We start from the raw sequence: 18,292 nt of genomic DNA, 5'->3' as shown, positions 1-18,292 counted from the left end.
ATTATTTCTTTCTTGAACACTCTTTCTGTAGCTGAGGATGTTTCTTCATCTGCCAACTACTGCTCTGTACAGACAAATTAGGTAGGAGCTACAGTCTAGCTGTTTGAGGTGGTGGTTTTTTTCCCTTGTTGGGGGGAGAGTGGGTGTAGATAGCTGGTGGGGACATGCACAAGTTATTTGTCTCCTGAGCACAGTTATACTCGGCTGTCCTGACTGATAACGTGGAAAAAAAAATGCATTCAGAGCAAGTATTTCAGTTTGTGGCCTGAACAGCTTAAACGGAGAAGCAGAAACTGCAGGGAGATTAATTTCATGTCAGCCTAAGAGTCTTAGCCTAAGAGAGGCAAGGGGGGTAGTGGGATGATTCAGGGCACCTGAAGTTATATCCTGCTTTGAATCCTCCCCCAGACCCTGAAGGCTAAACCTTCCTACTCTAAAGCTAGCATTTCCATATTCTCCTCCCTTCTGTAGGTTAAAATTTAAAGAACAAGTGTGCATTTGGGGCTTTTAATTTATTATAGTTTAATTTCTGTAATGCTCTGCCGCATGAACTTTGAGTTCTCATTAATTTATATTGAATAAAAATCCTAGCGGACTTTCATTCCCTGGTTAGTGTCTAAATGTATTAGATCAGTTAATCCCGTGTGGATAAATTAACATTTGATGCCACTGATAAAAGCACTGTTACTTTTATCAACGTTACAACTTTTAACGTCTTCTGCTGTCTTTTTTTCCCTAGTACACTCATTCACGATTATAATGATTTCGTATCCGGTGCTGTGTTGTTGTTCCAAGGAGTATAAACTCGTTAGGGAATAGTCAATATTTATTAGTAGTTTACCATTGGCTTCAGGCAAATCATTGCCCTAAAAAGTTGGATTCTGCTGTGGTATAGTGCTATGTAGAAATTAGCATACTATTTTGCAAATCAAAGTGAAGAATAAAATTGTTCCTCCCATGTTGTTGCAACTCTGCCTATAATATGAATAAATAGTTGGCTATTAGTGGAATAGAAGGCATAATATGAGCTTTCATCATCAAAATGGAAGCAGCATGGAATAACTTTAAAAAATATATTTTCTTAATGGAGAGAAAGGGTAAGGATCTGGGTGCTGCTTGTAATATATGCTTTAATGGAAAAAATCGTTATCCCTTAGCTTTGTTTAATGCAGAAACCCAGAAAACCCCTTGAAGCAGATGTATATTAGATTTCAGAAGTCATCTCACAATATTTCGTAGTTTCATGGTCCTGCTTGTTGAAGGAAGAACAGGAAAGAGAAGCACATTTGCTGAGATGGATTCAACAGTACCGGTAACTTGTATTCTTGCATGGCTCTGATAATCAAAGCTCCTGCAATATTATGAGCAAGGCCTGTCTCACAGAAGCATTTGGAAGTGGTGGCTAATCAATGAAGCAGGTAGGGAAGGGACCTGTCCTGTTCTCAGGGTCGGGTCAGAGTGTTGGCACGAAGAGGAGAATAGTCCTGTTCCCCTTAGCTGTTTATGTTCTAGGCAATTTGCATACAGAAAGATTCAGGTGGCAGTTTTTACGGCTTCAGAAGCTTTCAGTCAAGCTGACTGATCTTCTCAGCCCCCACTCATTTTGTTTCAGAAGAGAGAGCCTTTTTATGAGAATTCGTTGGCTTCACTTAGAATTTTTGTGGGAAATTATCAAACTATGTAGTGATTTCTAGCACTCAATAAATGAATAAAATAGGAAAATGTATTTGACTGCTCTATTAAAAATTCTGATGAAATCACCATTTGGGTTGAAAACAACTTCTGAAACATTTTGGGTGAGTCTTCAATCTGGGCATATTTTTGAATGTAGCAAACCAAACAGATGGAACAAGAACTCTGGTAGAAATGGTTAAAGAGTAACAGGGAAGTAAAGCGAGCAGTGTTTCAGGTTCTGTAGCAGTCGAGGAGCTGAGCCCAAGTGGGTGTTAGAGACAGCAGCAGCAGCAGGCACAGGTTGACTGTTGGCAATCGTCAAGGGAGCTGGACTTCAGAACTGCTGTACTTAACAGCAGGAGCTAGGCCAGGTCAGTTTTGTACTTGCTGGGCTGAGGGTCTTTCAGGGCATGTAACAGCCAGAGAGAGTACAGCAGGAGCAGGGCACTTCAAGGCACAAGTCAAGGGAAAAACATTTCTTGCAGGAGAGACAGACCTAGAGAGTTGGAGTTAGAAACCATAGAAAACAGATAATAAGGATAATAAAATCATCATGTATCTCTTATTTGTTAATACTGAGCATTTCAAGGCAGTGTTGTTTGCACATTACTGGAACACTGGTATACAGTGAAGCACAATGGCAGAAACAATATTCACTACAGGATCTCACAGAGCAGGTCTCTGCGAGACAGGAGTTTCATTTATTTTATCTTCTATAACTAAAGACTTGGCACAGAACAAGATATCTAATACTGAATTGTGGCATTTAATCATCTTACATGTACAGTCATTTGAGGGCAAAAGTGCTGATTGAGATGGGCCAGAACATAACCATTTAACCTACAGAAATTCAGCTTTGCCTTCCATCACTGTGTGAACTGCACTAGTGGGAACAGGATGATTTAGGTGACTAGTGTTTACGTATCTCGTTGCTATTGAAATGGTATCAATCAGGTGCAGGAATACCTTAATTCCCTTTCCTCTGTCATCTCTACTAGGGAGGGATCACAGCAAGGAGGGGTTATAATGAGCTTGTATCTGGATTTCCAGGTGCTGTAAATGCTATTCAGTCACAGTCAGTAAAACTCTGCTATTCCTAATCTAACCATCGTTAAAATCTTGGATAAGAATCTGCTAATTGGGGCTCAGTTTCTCAAAGGAGCACTGCAGAGGCAGTGCCTGCTACCAGTTAGCTATACACTTGCTAGTTCTTGCCAGGAATATGACCTGACTTGTTAGGAAAACCCCAGTGCTGCAATGCATCAACATGCAATGAAAGATTTGTGTCCTGATACTTGAACAGGGGGTGTGAGGAAAGGGAAATGTCTATACTCTCTTCATTGTCTTTTGTATGCCAGTGTGGTTAGTTTGTATGCAAGGGGTTTGTATGCCAGGGTGTGGTGATCCATTGCCTTGCCTCAGTTTTCTGTATAGAAAACAAGAAAACACCGCATGGAGAAGAAGCTGCTTGTAGCCTTGAATACAGACGATGCAAGCAGAATATTGAAATCTCGTCCAAGTTTTGTTTAAGATTCCATTAGGTTGCAGTTGTGAATGAGCTGCTTTTTGCAATATGTAATTAGAAAGCAGAACAGATGGGAAAGGCATAGTTTAAAGTGATGTGTTCATTAAAATAACCAGAGCGGCAAAGTGTGTGTTCCCCAACAGCAGATTCAGGATATGAGATTCCTCAGGCTTATGACTTTTCCCCCATTTTTAGTTTGACAACTGTAAATGACAATGATGAGATCTCTTTTGTATCGTTTTTATTATTAGGTATCACCACTGTTCCTTAGGGCAGATTGATCGGTTTATTCCCTCATATGTGGTTTGTGCTCAGTTAAGATATGCTAGGAAGCCGTGGGTATTAAGAAGCAGACACTACATCAAGGGATTTATTTTAATTGCATTTACTGTAAGAAAGATCTGTTGGGATTTAAAAAATAATATTGTGGTTTTAATGTTCTTTTAAAAAAGATCTGTGTGGACTGTATCCTGATAACTACTGTTATCCCTTGGGTTATTTCTACTCAGTTTCCAGGGTTTTAAATTAAAATGAAATAATTTTAAGAAATATAATTAGGGTTTTTTAGCCCCCCTTATCTGTTTCTCAGTATAGGGCAAGTCTTCTAAAATTAGTCTAACAATGTCCAAAGAAATATGTGCTGAAGGAAATAAGGGCTTATCCCCTATTCCCCTCTCCACCCCCCCCCCCCCCCCCAGAAATACCCAAAGAAGAAAAGGAAGTATTACATAGCTAAAGAAATGAAAAGTATACTTTATCTGAAGGTTTCAGCCACACCAAGGGAATACAGTTACAAGTGACAGTAGAAATCAGTAGAAACATTCCCAGTGACTAGTAATGGACACTGGATAGGCTGGTGTGCCACTTCAGCCTTTCAGAAGTCAAGATTAATGCTGATACTGACCTCTCTGTAGACTTAGAGCTTTCAGCTGCTGTGATGGAAGGCTAATTTGGGGAATGAATATTGGGTCTTTCCAATCCTCTTGCTACCCCTACAAAATCAATTTTGTCAAATGTGTTTTATAGGGCTTAGAGCTTCAAGGCTTACTCGAGCCCAATTCTTTTTGTGCCTCTGGAAAGCTGTTGTTGAAACTCATGGGGAGTTAAGCCAAAGGCTAGGTCTGATTTGCCAGTTTTTAGTAAATATGGCCTTATTTGGGGTTAATTCTAATAATGAATACTGGGGAAGAAATCTAGCTGTTTTCATTTCTGTCATCTTTCTTACCCTCTGTGTTATTTACCTTCTTAAAAAATAAATATAGGTAATTTTAAGTAGAGGGTATGATTATAATCATGCTGCTGTTTCCTCAGTATTTCACTGCCTTCTAGATCTCAGCCTTTTTTTTTTTTGTGGTGAAGCAGAATGTTCAGTATTTGCCCACCACCACTGTCATGTATGGTCTTGTCTGTAGTTCCATCGCTGTGGTATGCACTGGAAAGAGCTCTTCAAACGCATGAAAGGAAATCCCTGCCCTGAAGATAGGGACAGAATTACAAATCCAGATTTAGCTAGAACAGGAGAGAACATAAGAAGTAGAACAACAGATGATGTTTATGCTAAGGAAATTTAAAAATGTTTATTTGTGCTAATACAAGGAGAATATTGTTTCAAATAGAAATGGAGCTGTTTATGAGGACTGGAGTCTCTTTGCTGGAAGGCTCTACATAAAACATTAACCATGATTCTTGTTCAAAGCAGCTTGAACTACAAAGTGCTTAATCATCCCAGTTTTCTGTATGTGCAAAACTTTTCTCGATGTGACTAGACCCACTCAATGCTGTGACATTATTTGCTGTGGGTGAAGTTAAGTGCTTTACTGCCTGTATACAAGCAGTCTTTACCTGCAGTGATAAAGTGGGCAAACAGAGAAAGACAAACCAAACATGGAAACTGCCATGAATGTCCTGCTTAATCTTCATGGTGACTAACAGTGCAGGTAGATTTATGCTGTTTAGAAGTATGTGTCTTTTATATTGTTTTCTAGGGTACTGTAGAAAACAGCTGCCCGTATTTTCTCTGAAGTGCAGTGAATGAACGATCTCAGTATTTCAAAGTTTTCCTTTTTGTCTTGATTTCTCTTTTATGTAGTGGAATGACAAGCAACGTCTTGGAAACTAGCAAGATATCAAACAGTATTGATTTCATGCTATTGGAGTGACCTAGAAACTGTTATTTCTCATTGAAAGATTGGGTTATTTTCCCCAGACAAATAAGCAGATTCAAACACTAACGTGTTTCGGCTTATTATTACAGAATTATTAAAAGAGGCTTATTTTTTTGTTCCCTTGCTGAAAGGCTGTAGAAATGTTCTATGATTTGATAAAGTAATCCCTTGAATTATAACTACCACAAATCCTAAATCTATCTATAGCTTTTCATAGTTTGTTTTCCAATTAAATTTCTGACTAAGTATCCCCTCCTTCTTTCATTCACGTCATTGAAACAGAATACTAGACTTACTGCAGTAATGGTATTTTTTATTTTGTGATTTGAAGTAGGGAATGATGAACAAGTGCGTCTAAACCAAGAATAGATTATTCTAGTGCAAATTAATCTTTCCAGTTCTTGTCGTGAATGAACATTAAGGTGCCAAATGTCCAAAAGAAAGAAGATTTCTAACTGAAATGGAACAGATGCTTTCAAAATTCATCAGTGTGTCCCTCCTTATAGATCTGTAAGCTCAGGAGCATATGAAAGTTCTGATAAAAATCTAAAATCAGTAAGCCGACCCCAGCTTTGCCACTTACTGATAATTTGTCAGGGGTGAATGATAAGGAAAAAAGGCCAACGTAGGCTTTCTTCTAGTGCAGCAGATGGGAGCTTGTTCACTCAACTTCAAATAGGGAGCTGAAATATGAAATTAATTAAAAGGAAGAAATTATACATGAAATTTTGCAAAAGTAGGCCCACGTTGACTTGAGTCCTTTATATTCATAGAAAATATATTAAGTGCTGTCTTTTAGATGTGTCATTTAGAGGGAGGCTGTTTTTCATATTGCTTTCAGTTTCAGGGAAATTAACCTTTGGAATAAGATCCAGTAAAAACATGAGGGGCATTGGGGGTTTCATAATTAAAAAACAAAGAAGAAATCTTTGAACTTCAGCTTTCATAATGATGCTAATGCTTTTTGTTAGCAATACTCTTTATTTTCTGAAAAATCATGTAAAGTTTCAACTTCCACAGCTTCTTAGCATTCTGAATATAGTTTTTTATCTTCTGCACCACCGTTTGCCTTTTTCAGTAGTAGACTCATTACACACTGGTCAGTCTGCAGTAGGAGCAGTTCAAATGACTTTCTATAGCTTGTTTTGAAAGTAGAGCTTTATGAAACCTTTCCTTGCTGCCTTTTACCACAGGACTGCTCTGGCTGGCTTTGCTGATTAAGACTTTCAGGCTTTTCTGCAGTGGGAACTTTCTTGGATGCGCAAAGATATGTGGGCCACATACTCAGTGATGACTTTACTGTTGCTGAACTTGCTGTCCTCTGCTATCTGCATCAAAGGTTCAAGTACGGTGGTTCTTGCGCAAATTGAAGTTACTCGTTCTGTTTGTGGTAGAGTGCTATACAGTATAAACAAAAGTAATCAGTGACTCTCTTAGTTGCTGTTACTGAGTCAATTACCTTGCCTGCTTAGTGGATGAATATGTTTAATCACATCATATTCTGGAGTAGTATAAAAATAAGAAGCAGATACTGTCTGAAATTTTATTTATTGTACCCTAACTGGCAAAGAACTGCATAAATGCGCCTTGCCTCTTCAATGAAAGCAAACTTTATTATTTGCATATGTTTAATATCTTTTAAATATATCGTACCTAGAGGAAATCTGGAGAGGGACTTATTACAAGGGCCTGCAGGGACAGGACAAGGGGGAATGGCTTTAACCTGACAGAGGGGAGATTGAGGTGAGGCATTAGGAAGAAGTTCTTCCCTGTGAGGATGGTGAGGCCCTGGCACAGAGTGCCCAGAGGAGCTGTGGCTGCCCCATCGCTGGCAGTGTTCAAGGCCACATTGGAGAGGGCTTGGAGCAACCCAGTCTAGTGGAAGGTGTCCCTGTCCATGTCAGGGAGTTAGGACTGGAAGAGCTTAAAAGTTCCTTTCCACCCTGAAACCACTGTATGATTCTGTGATACCATAGTATGTTATGGCATTTGGCATTAAAAGGCAGTGTATGAAGTGAAACAGTGTGATATAAAAAAGCAAGCATCCAATGCCTTTATTCTGCCATAATAGAAAGTGCAAATAATGTATGTAATAAAATTCAGAATATAGCTTGTAACTATTAAAAATAAACAGTTTCTACGAAGGTGTGAGGAATAATACTGTGAATAGCATTTATTCAACAATTATAATATACATTGCAATTTCAGTACGAAGTAATGCTCACTGAAAATTACTAACGTGCTGTCATTTTGCTGATTCCTGAAAGATACTTCGTTATTCTGTCATCATATATTGGCCATAAAAAGTAAGTGTATTTCAAATATAATGCCATCTTATGGAAATCAGGTTTGGTTTCCAAATTGGCTATTCCTTTAAAAAGGCAAAATGTGTCAACTATTCTGTGAGTAACTCCTCTGTTCCCAGTCCAACGTCAAACCAACTGCTTAATTCCAATGAAGAAGCTGGGTTTTATTGAGCAAAATATTCAGTGATATGCTGAGCTGTGAGTGTGTGCACATTTCTTGAGATGTGAGAGGTTTGTACCTGCTTAGAGTGAATGAAGACACAAATGTGCTTCATTTCCTGTGATGAATTTAGGGCCATTACAAGGATCTCACAGCTGGGAAACTTTTGTCTAATCCAACTTCTTCATAACTTAGATCATGCACCTGAGAAAAGAGGGACCTTCATTAATCCTTGTCTCAATAGAGGTTACACATATCACAAACACAATGGAGAAAGTAGTCGGCTCCCCCAGGTTACACAGCTTGGTGAGTCAAAGGGGAAGAGGAAACTTTCAGCTGATCTCCACAGGCTGCTTTTGATGAATGGCTGATGCCTCCCCAGCCACAGACTGCTCACCATTCCTTTCCCATGCTGGTCTGCATAGCACCACATTTAGCTACAGTCCAGATGTTTCCCCTTCCTCCTTTGGACTATTTATTCATTTACTTGCTTGGAAAAGTTGGAACACAAATGTGAAACTAAGAGAATTAAGTCAAGAAACCAATGGGGTAATATTGTTTGCTGCTGTCTTCAGTATTGACTGAAAGTCTTGTCTCTTGCTCGTTGTCAATGGTTATATGGCAGGCCATTGTACAGTACTTGTGCTTCCATCTCATGGCCTAGTTCTGTGGTCTAACTGTTTGCAGGCATGATGTGAACAATGTTTTTTGCCTCTTCTTACATTTTAAAAAAATAATAAAAAAGGAAAGCTAATGTTAGCACACAATTTTTCAAAACTTTTTAATGGATTTGTATTTGAAGACTTTCCGAAACCTCCTTAAAATTTACAATGAATGAATGAGTTTATCAAAGAAGGCCAAAATCTCATCTCAGTATTATAAATGTATATCATGTTACAAGTATTTTCTTATAATTACGTGTAACAAAAATCTTTTTCAGTGCAATTCTGCATAAGCAAAAAGTGTAAACCTCAAAATGTCTCTTTTAGCCTTCTTATCGCTATAGTATATTATCTTTTGTCAACAGTTGCATTGCTGAAGGGTGTTTTACTGGTGGATTTATCAACTCTGTCTTGCATTTTGGAATGCTCGCATTTGAACCTTACTTATTCCTGGAGCCACCAAAGGGTCCTTTTGCAAAGCTGGCTTCTGCACAGGGACAGCTTCTTATCCTTTGTGTGCAGTCGGTCTCAGATATGCCAATTGCACAGGGGTGCTAGGACAGGAAGAGAAAGCAGCATGTCTGCTATTGTGACAAGTGTGTAGAGCTCACTGTTCCAGTCTCCTTTCATAATAGCGATGAAAAAATTCTGTTCTTAAATGGCCAGTTACCATTCTATTCATGAATTGGGCCAGATTGATTTCGGGAATGTGTGGGAATGCTTTTCGCTGCAAGTATTTTTAGTAAGGGTGTTTTGCTTTGTTTTAATCGGATGTAACTGTTCCCTACCCCTGAAGTATCTTTTTCTGTCGCTGAGTAGTCTTACCTGTAGCGCAAGAACAAAGCATCTATTGTAAATATTTAACATTTTAAACGAATTAGATGTCATTGGCAGAATGTTACAGTAATTATTACAATGAAAGGTGACCGCTTATGACATCAACGATCCCATTGATATCAGAGCATTAAAATGGCCTGCGACCTGCAAATGTTTTAACACCTGTAGGAGCTGAATGAGCTGTAGGCTTGTCTAAGACTGAGGCAATGCTGCCGCCTAATGATGGGAGTATATAAACTGCAGTATAGCAAGGACTTGCTTGGCAAGCAGCCTGCGTTTGTGACTTCATCTGAAGTCCATAAACGAAATTAAAAGCAAATTGGCCCATAGACTAGACTGTGTGATGTTGTGATGTGCCAGGAAATTTATATGGTTCAAACTTAAACGTAAAAGAAACCCTGTAATTAAGTCTGCAAAGTTTGTTTTCTGCACCGTAATGCCTGCTATGAATATAAAGAGAATTATTCTCTAGGTTTTCTGTATAGTGATAGGTATTTTTCTTTGTTTCATGTATTTCCTAATACTCATTTTGGTCATTCCTGAAAGATACTTCGTTATTCTGTCATCATATATTGGCCATAAAAGTAAGTGTATTTCGAATATAATGCCATATTATGGAAATCAAGTTTGGTTTCCAAATTGGCTATTCCTTTAAAAGGGCAAAATGTGTCAACTATTTTGTGAGTAACTCCTCTGTTCCCAGTCCAACATCAAACCAACTGCTTAATTCCAATGAAGAAGCTGGGTTTTATTGAGCAAAATATTCAGTGATATGCTGAGCTGTGAGTGTGTGCACGTTTCTTGAGATGCGAGGGGTTTGTACCTGCTTAGAGTGAATGAGGACACAAATGTGCTTCATTTCCTGTGATGAATTTAGGGCCATTGCAAGGATCTCACAGCTGGGAAACTTTTGTCTAATCCAGCTTCTTCATAACTTAGAGAAAAGGGGGACCTTCATTAATCCTTGGCTCAATAGAGGTTACACATATCACAAACACAATGGAGAAGGTAGTTGGCTCCCCCAGGTTACACAGCTTGGTGAGTCAAAGGCAAGATCATGAGGGGCAGAAGTGAGGGGAGCTCATGAAGGGAATTCATGAGGGGGAGTTCATGAGGGGAGCTTGTGAGGGGAGTTTGTGAGGGGCAGGCGTGGCGGGAGCTCATGAGGGGAGTTTGTGAGGGGCAGGCATGGCGGGAGCTTGTGAGGGGAGTTTGTGAGGGGCAGGCATGGCGGGAGCTCGTGAGGGGAGCTCACGAGGGGAGTTCGTGACGGAAGCGCGTGAGGGGCAGGGGTGAGGGGATCTTGTGAGGGGTGAGGGTGAAGGGGGTTCATGAGTGGAGTTTATGAGGTGTAGACATGAGGGGAGAGGACGGATGGCCATGAGGGGTGAGGGGAGATCATGAGAGGAGAGCTGGGGCAGCCATGAGCTATGGCAAGTGGCCATGAGGGGAGATCTTGAGAGGGGAAATGAGGTGTGGCTGTGAGGGGTAGGGATGGCAGCTATACAGACTAGGCCATTATGCAGGGTATGTGAGGGGTGGCTTTGAGTGGAGACCATGAAGGATGGTCATGAGGGGAGATGAGTGATGACTGACTGGAGATCATGAGGGGCAGCAAGGAGAGGAGATCATTTTGCCCTTAGTGACATGGTTTAATGGTGGGCTTGGCAATCCTGGGGTAACGGTTGGAATAAGTGATCTTAGAGGTCTTTTCCAGCCTAGTTGATTCTATGATTCTATATAATTGTAATATCTATCTTACAATACTTACTGTCTGCAGCATCCAGCAACAGTTCCCCCCCCCCCTTTTTTTTTCATAAGGAGTTGCATGAATGTCTTTTATCTATGCATCACTGGCCTTCTTTATTTAGAACAGTTCTATGTAGTCTGTGGCTGAGAAGAATATTGTTAATAGTGTTACTGTCAAGTTAATTTATAGACCAGTAAAGAGCAATAACACTTCTGTGAGGCATCTGCCAATGTAATCTGGGACAGATTGTACACCCAGCAGATCAAAGCTGGATCCAGCCGTGTGCTACCTGCTCCTTTTTCAGTTCTACTGGTAGATCTTTTTGTTTGTGCGCTATCCTGAAACATAGGAAAGCATAGGACTTGTTCTTATTTCCTCCTGGTTTATCTATATTACCTCTTTAACAGGAAATATTATTGAAAAGATATACAAAGTTCAAGGAAGGTTATTGATCTGTGCCAGTTTGCTCTAAAGAAGGATTTCATAGCAAATGGGTCAACCCTTGGAACAATTATAACTTGGCAAAAACTAGTACACTGTAGTTAAGGCATTATAAAGGCACTGATTCATTAGCAGGCAGCCCATTAAATCATTATAATTATGTGGAGAAATGATAAAGGCAACAGAGTTAATGCCTTTGAAGCATGTGCTGAAAATGCACCTTAGAAAAAAATAACGCACTCATATTTCTCTTGTATGGTTTCAAGTATCTTTGGTGTCATACTGCTCTCAGCTGGGCTGCCTTCCAGCAATCAGCATCTTCACAATGTGTTCACTTCAAAGCCTGTGTTTGAGGTCTAAATCTCTCCTCTGTTTCAACCCAACAGGTGCAGGAGGTTGGTCTCCATCAGACAGTGATCATTATCAATGGCTGCAGGTGGATTTTGGGAGCAGGAAGCAGATCAGTGCTGTTGCAACTCAAGGCAGGTACAGCAGTTCTGACTGGGTCACTCAATATCGGATGCTCTATAGTGATACAGGAAGAAACTGGAAACCATACCACCAAGATGGAAATATCTGGGTAAGTGAAATGGAAGCTTATGTTGTTTTGATGCTGATTGACTGTGGTTTTAGGAGCTCTGCACTCATACAAATTTGCAGTGTTGTTTTTGTGAGGACAGAACAGTGATTTGCTCAAACCAGTGACTCAAGTTGCAGCTGCTTTCAGGAGGCCTGAACGCAGATTAGCAAAGCCCATTTGTGTTGATGGCAATTGTTGGAACAAGCAGATATCTTTTTTGTTGGTGGTATTCCTCAGTGAGTGTCTTATGGCTTTCCCTTCCCTGCCTTTTTGTCCTATTAGTTTAATAGAGTAGATGTGAGACAGAGATGTGGTTCTGAAAATTGTCCTCTTAGGCGCAACATTTTGGAAGATAGTTTGTTCTTTGTGTGTACATGTGCTAGGGAGCAGTTTTACCATGTATATATTGCTTTCCATATAGGTGCCACAGGAATGTGCTCTTTTTGGCTGGAGTAGAGTTGATTTTCTTCACAGTAGCTAGTTTAGGGCTGTGTTTTGGATTTGTGCTGAAAGCAGTGTTGATAACATGGAGATGATTTCAGTTATTGCTAAGCAGTGCTTAGAGAGTCAAGGCCTTTTCTGCTTCTCACCCCAACCCACCACCTGGGGGGGGGGGGGGTGCACAAAGAGTTGGGGGGGGACACAGCTGGGAAAACTGACCCCAACACTGTATGGTGTCATGCTTAGTATAGGGCTGAGGAAAGGAACATTTGGGGATGGGGAACATCTGGAATGTTGTTTGGCTTCCCAAGTAGCCATTATGTGTGATGGAGCCCTGCTCACCTGCTTGACCATTGGAAGTGGTGAATGAATTCCTTGGTTTGCTTTGCTTGTGTGAGCAGCTTTTGATTTACCTTTAAACTGTCTTTATCTTGACCCATGACTTTCACTCTGATTCTCCAATCCCACCACGGCGGGAGTGAGTGAGCAGCTGTGTGGGGCTGAGCTTCCAGCTGGGGTTAAGCCATGACAAGGGATATTTATGCTATAATAATTTTAGCATTAAACTTAATTTGAGGGGGTTTGTAACATTTTTTTCATGGATAAGCTGATAATTTCATTCTTGCTGAAAACAGTAGCCTTCCATTTTGCTGACAAAAATAGATATTATTAGATAACATACCTATCCTTATAGCAGTTGTTTTAGATATTTTTTTTCAAAAGTAAACTTTGAAAACAGCAAAATGCTACAATTCTTTCTGAAACCAAATCAAATTGGTTAGCAGTTAAGCATCATCAGGAGCAATATTGTCAAAACAGACAACGTTGAGTTATTCTAGATTCACATTTTTTCCAGTTGCTTCTTTTATTAAGGTCTCTTATTCAAAATGAATGTCAAATACAGAGTATAAGGTGAATGGTTTTATCTGTACAAGAGAAACTTGCTTAATATGTGGAGTACATAGAGGCAGTCATTTTTTACTACAGTATTGATTTATTGAAAAAGCTTCCTCAATGTGCCAAATAGGATTGTGAAAGAGGGAGAAATCAATGCCAGGGGGACAGACAGGAGTGAAGACAAAAACATTGGTGCTGCTTTAGATTCCTTTGGACTTGGTCGTATGAATGTTGCTCACTGGGGAGGGGGAGGAAGCCTATGCTTAAGCTTGATAAATATTATCTTTTAAGGTACCTTATGTATATAAGGATACTTGGATTCTTTGTGCTTGAATTATCTTAGATGCAGAAAAGCCTCAACAACTATTACTGAAATAATGAATACTTTGTCTCAGGGGAGTGGGAGAGCTGGCTGGGTGAAAAATAGCAGGACAGTTAGGCTGAGGAAAACTCTGTTCTTAATACCTTGAAGGGGCAAATCTTTTGGGAACGTGGGATTTGGTTAAGTTACATCAGTGACTGTTTGTTTTCAAAGCGGCCCCATCTATCTGAGGGCTTTGTAGAAAATCTTCATTATCATCTCTTGATATAGAAATATTGAAAACTTCTTCATGGAAGAACATTTCGTGGGTTTTTTTATTAGCAGTTATGTGTTTGGTGAATTCGGGTCAAATGTTACTCTGTTGTTGACAACAGATGCCACTTGGAGAAAACGTGTGAGGAGTTACACAGAAGTTTGCTGCTTCTATATGGAATGATGTATTCTTGTATACTTAGCAAATTGGTTGCTGAAGTACTGCTGTTGTTAATGTCCTGAAATTTTTTATCCATACTAGGAAAACAATTTAAAAAACCTACCCTATTCCAGCTTGCTTTTAAGAATACAGTTGAGCTACTAGCTAAAAAAGAGGCTAGGGTGCTTGACTCCTGAGTTGCCTAAACCAGCATTGTTTCTGTTGTTTGATTTAGTGGTCGGCTTGGCAGTCCCGGAGTCATGTTTAGACTTGATGATCTTAAAGGTCTTTTCCAACCTCGTTTATTCTGTGAGTCTATGTCTCAGCCTTTGTTTAATCTTGAAAACATTGTGCTTATTAGCTATTAATAAGTCTTAAACCTAGTAAGTTCCCAAGACAGGGGAGGCACCTGAGCATGTGTAGTAGTGTTACGAGGAGACAGACTTCCCTGATGAGGACATGGGGTGGTGCAGAATTTCCCTTCACATCTTCCTCTTAGGGTCACTTTGTACAAGATATTGAAAGCAGCAGAAGCTGCGAGGGTCAGGTCAGACCACGTGAGCCAAGTATCTACCCAGCATTGTCAATTTAAAGTCATGAAGTCAAAATCTTCTTGACTGAAATAACTGTGATAATCTTAAGTATCTCACATGATTCTGGTGCCCTTAGAAAACCTTTTGGGAAGTATTTAGTCTTTTCCTTTGGAGTCATAGCTTTTAGAAGCTTTATCCTCAAGAGAAATATGCTATGTAGCTTTTGGTTAGTGTGCCTCTTCAATCATCCCCGTGCCTGACTGTCATTGTTTACTGACAATAGTGAATTTAAAAATAAAGGAGAAAGTAAAGAAAAAGAGAAAAACAGAAGTGCAGAGTTCAACAGTATTTAATACTAGAGCAGTTATGATATCAAATGATACAGACAGAGGACGAGATATGGGAAACAGAACTAAATAAAAATAAAGCTTGCTAGATGAGACAGAGAGAGCACAAAGGAGAAGTAATTTCCAACAAAGATCTAGTTAGGAATAAACCATGATGAACTGCATAAAATGCTGAAGTGACCCCTTTCTGTATGCATTAGTCAGGGAGGAAAAAGAAGTTCTATAATTACCTCCTAAGTAGGAGAGAAATCAAAAGGCTCTCAGGAAGTCTGTGATGGGGAAAGTGCTTTCAAGGTGAACATAGAGTAAGCTTCCCAGTTCTGTGAAATAGATTTTCAGACCCCACCTCTCCCAGGCTTTTGGATATTTTCAGTTTCCATGAATTTTAATAAGATGAATGAATGCGGCCTCTTTCCGTAAAATGCCTAGCAACTAGAGAATTTTGATCACCTCTCTTATCTTTGCTTTTGTAGTCTGAGATTCTAATTTTAATAGGTCACAAGGTCCCCCTTCAGACAGCAATCCACTGGGGTGTTTCATGTACACAGTATATCTTTGTTTTGGGATAGGTGCTCATTTTGGTTTCTGCATCAACACCATCTATCTGTATGCCTAACGGATACATACCAGAAGTGATTGTACATATAATACTGCTTCTGTTTCCTAACTCAGATACAGATCATGCAAATATCTGTAAGCTCTATAGGTATAAGAAAATGCTGACATCTTATGAAAACATTGAAACTCAAATAACAAAAATTAGTGACAGAGGCTGAGCACCTCTAATATTCAAGTCTTCCCTAAAGGACAGTGGAAGATCTTTGGTACCATTTAAGAGGCATTACAAGGTATCATCTTCTACAATTTGGAAACTTTAGTGGAACCTGTGATCAGCTCTCATCCATCTCACTGTCTCGCATCTTGGGGATATCAAAGTCAGGTTAATGAAGGAGAAAGTGTGACTGTAATTGAGTTTCAAAAAAACCCAAACAACCAAACTGATGGCAAAGGAGTGCAGACCCTTTCCCATAACCTCCAGACTGTATTCTGTAGTTGACTCTTATCTCCAGACCCAGTGAACCTCTGTGGAGGTGCAGAGATGTAAATAAAAGCAGATTTTGCCTTTATACCAAAAATTTAACCCTGGGCCAAGTGGCTGCTGTTTCAGGTGAAAGCAATTATGTTTTCTGGTTTTGTTGTTTTTCTTTCGGTTTTAATAAAACTAAAAATGTATTATACATAACATTGCTTTTGCAATATTTTTATTGCTGAAAAGATATTAACGTATTACATTCACTATGAAGAGTTGGTTTTGGAAAGGAAATTTATTCACCTGTTGTATTTAATTTTTTTTTTTTTAATACTGTTCCTTCTGTTCTTTTTTATTTTATGTGAAATTATCAGAAATCCAGCAAGTCAACTCTAAAATGGACTTTGCATTTCTTTGGGCACTGAGGAGCAACTTACTGTTTGAGAAATGCAGTCTCTTCATTTACATGGTTCCCCTTGGTATTGAAAGAAGCAAGTTAGCACAGCACAGCGGATTTAGCTTGCATAGGAAAATGAGCTTGCAGCATTTCAGAGTATTTTGACATAGTATTGAGCCAAAATTCATCTTGAAAGCAAGCACAAGTGAGTTGGATGATTAACTTTTTCAAGCTGTGTGAGATTTCAGATGGTTAATACTCTTGGGTGCCTTTGGAAATATCAACCATCAGACAGACCTGAAGTAACATTTAACGTCTGGGTAGATACAAGGCAATCATCTGCAGCTCTACCTAGCTGAAATTCTGTGGGAGCCATCTGCTCAGTGTTTCTGTTAGTCCTGACGTGCTAATTCTGGTTAGGTTATTCAGAGAACAATCTGCAGACCTTATCACATTGACTATTCCTTCCACCTGCTCTACAGAGCATCATTTATAGCTAACCAAGGACTCGCTGCATACATCTTAGACTACAGTGATTTGTGCATGGAAGCTGCACGAATAAATTGTAGCATACACCCTCTCTGTTAGGACATACAAGAATTATTTGCTTTGTAAAAGCTGTCTCTGCTGTTTCCCTGAGAGCCAACTTATTTCCATGACCCTAAGCTAAACAGCATTAATGAAGGATGCTATGAAACAGTTCTTGAGTTTGATGCATACTCCTGCTCTCCGTTTTTGTGGTTTCTTTGTAGGATCTTGAGTGGAAATGTATACCGTAGGAAGATTTGCTACCTTTATGGGCCTGGATTTTTTGTCTTTATTAAAAAAAAAAACCCAAACCTATTATTGATTAAATTAGCCTACTAAACCAATTAGTTTATATGTAATTATACTGACCTGCAGTTATGGGAGCGTTTTAAAAATACAAAATGCAATTAGAGTGGTCTGTAACCTGCCACTTCCTGTTGTTGGCTGCTACTTAGAATATGAGATGCTGTGCAGACCTGTTTAAACATGGGAGAGTGGTTTGATATATTAGTCAGAGCAAAAGTTTTGACTAGTGTTTATAGCAAGGCCTTGAAATCTTCTGGGAATGTTGTGAATTTATTGTTGTTTTCTATTTAAGGATTCACTGACCTGTTCTGTCTGGAAGGATTTTTATGTTGGGTATCTTGCTGTCTCCATAGCAATGCCTGCAAGGTGACCGGTGTCATTTTTAGTGGCTCTTAATTCTCCAGGTGTTTTATTACTAGAAATACCTTTTTAAAATTTAAACATTCCTTCCATGGGGAAAAAAGAAATGTCTGTTTTTTCTCCTGGAATCCCCTGTGTGCCTTAATTTCATTATGCCTTAGCTTTCCTGGGTGGTAGGTCTCCAAGTCCCTGTCTCCTATGCGTTTATCTTCTAAAGATTGCTCCATTCACTTGTAACAGCAAGTGTCACCTTTATGGGCGTATTGAATGAATGAGGTGCTGTAACTCCCACCAAAGTCAATATGGCTCAGCACTTAATACACATTGCTAACCAGCACATCGAGGACCTGACTGAAAGGGTATGGATACAAGAAAATACTTTTGCTGTAGTAAAACTAAACTCTCTTCCAGACCTAATGTAGCAGTCTCTGCTATTATGCTAACAAAAATAGGTAATATAGTGTTGATAGGTCACCTTTAAAAATTCAGGTAGTTGCTGACAAGGAATTTTTAGAAGCCCTGAAGAGCTATACAGATAAAGATCAGTGCTATCGTGATGAAGCCTGCTTCCTAATCTCTTTTCTGTGTGCAATCTGTTAAGAGAAATTGTATAAAATTT

General features: G+C 39.4%; 1 protein-coding gene across 2 annotated transcripts in view; it reads left to right on the top strand.

Moving 5' to 3' along the window:
• Positions 1-18,292, top strand: part of CNTNAP2 (contactin associated protein 2) — a 1,009,321-nt gene that overhangs the window by 330,059 nt on the left and 660,970 nt on the right. For both annotated transcript variants that reach the window (XM_061464593.1, XM_061464594.1), the window contains exon 3: positions 11,907-12,100. In XM_061464593.1, the coding sequence (XP_061320577.1) occupies positions 11,907-12,100 (194 nt within the window). The remainder of the gene's footprint in view (positions 1-11,906; positions 12,101-18,292) is intronic.

This window comes from Pezoporus flaviventris, unplaced genomic scaffold (assembly GCF_033815535.1).
Source record: "Pezoporus flaviventris isolate CSIRO_AGI_PZ_B2104156 unplaced genomic scaffold, CSIRO_AGI_Pfla_v1 ptg000037l, whole genome shotgun sequence".
Taxonomy (NCBI): domain Eukaryota; kingdom Metazoa; phylum Chordata; class Aves; order Psittaciformes; family Psittacidae; genus Pezoporus; species Pezoporus flaviventris.
Note: the sequence above shows the minus strand (reverse complement) of the source record. Positions and strands in the feature narration are given on the sequence as shown.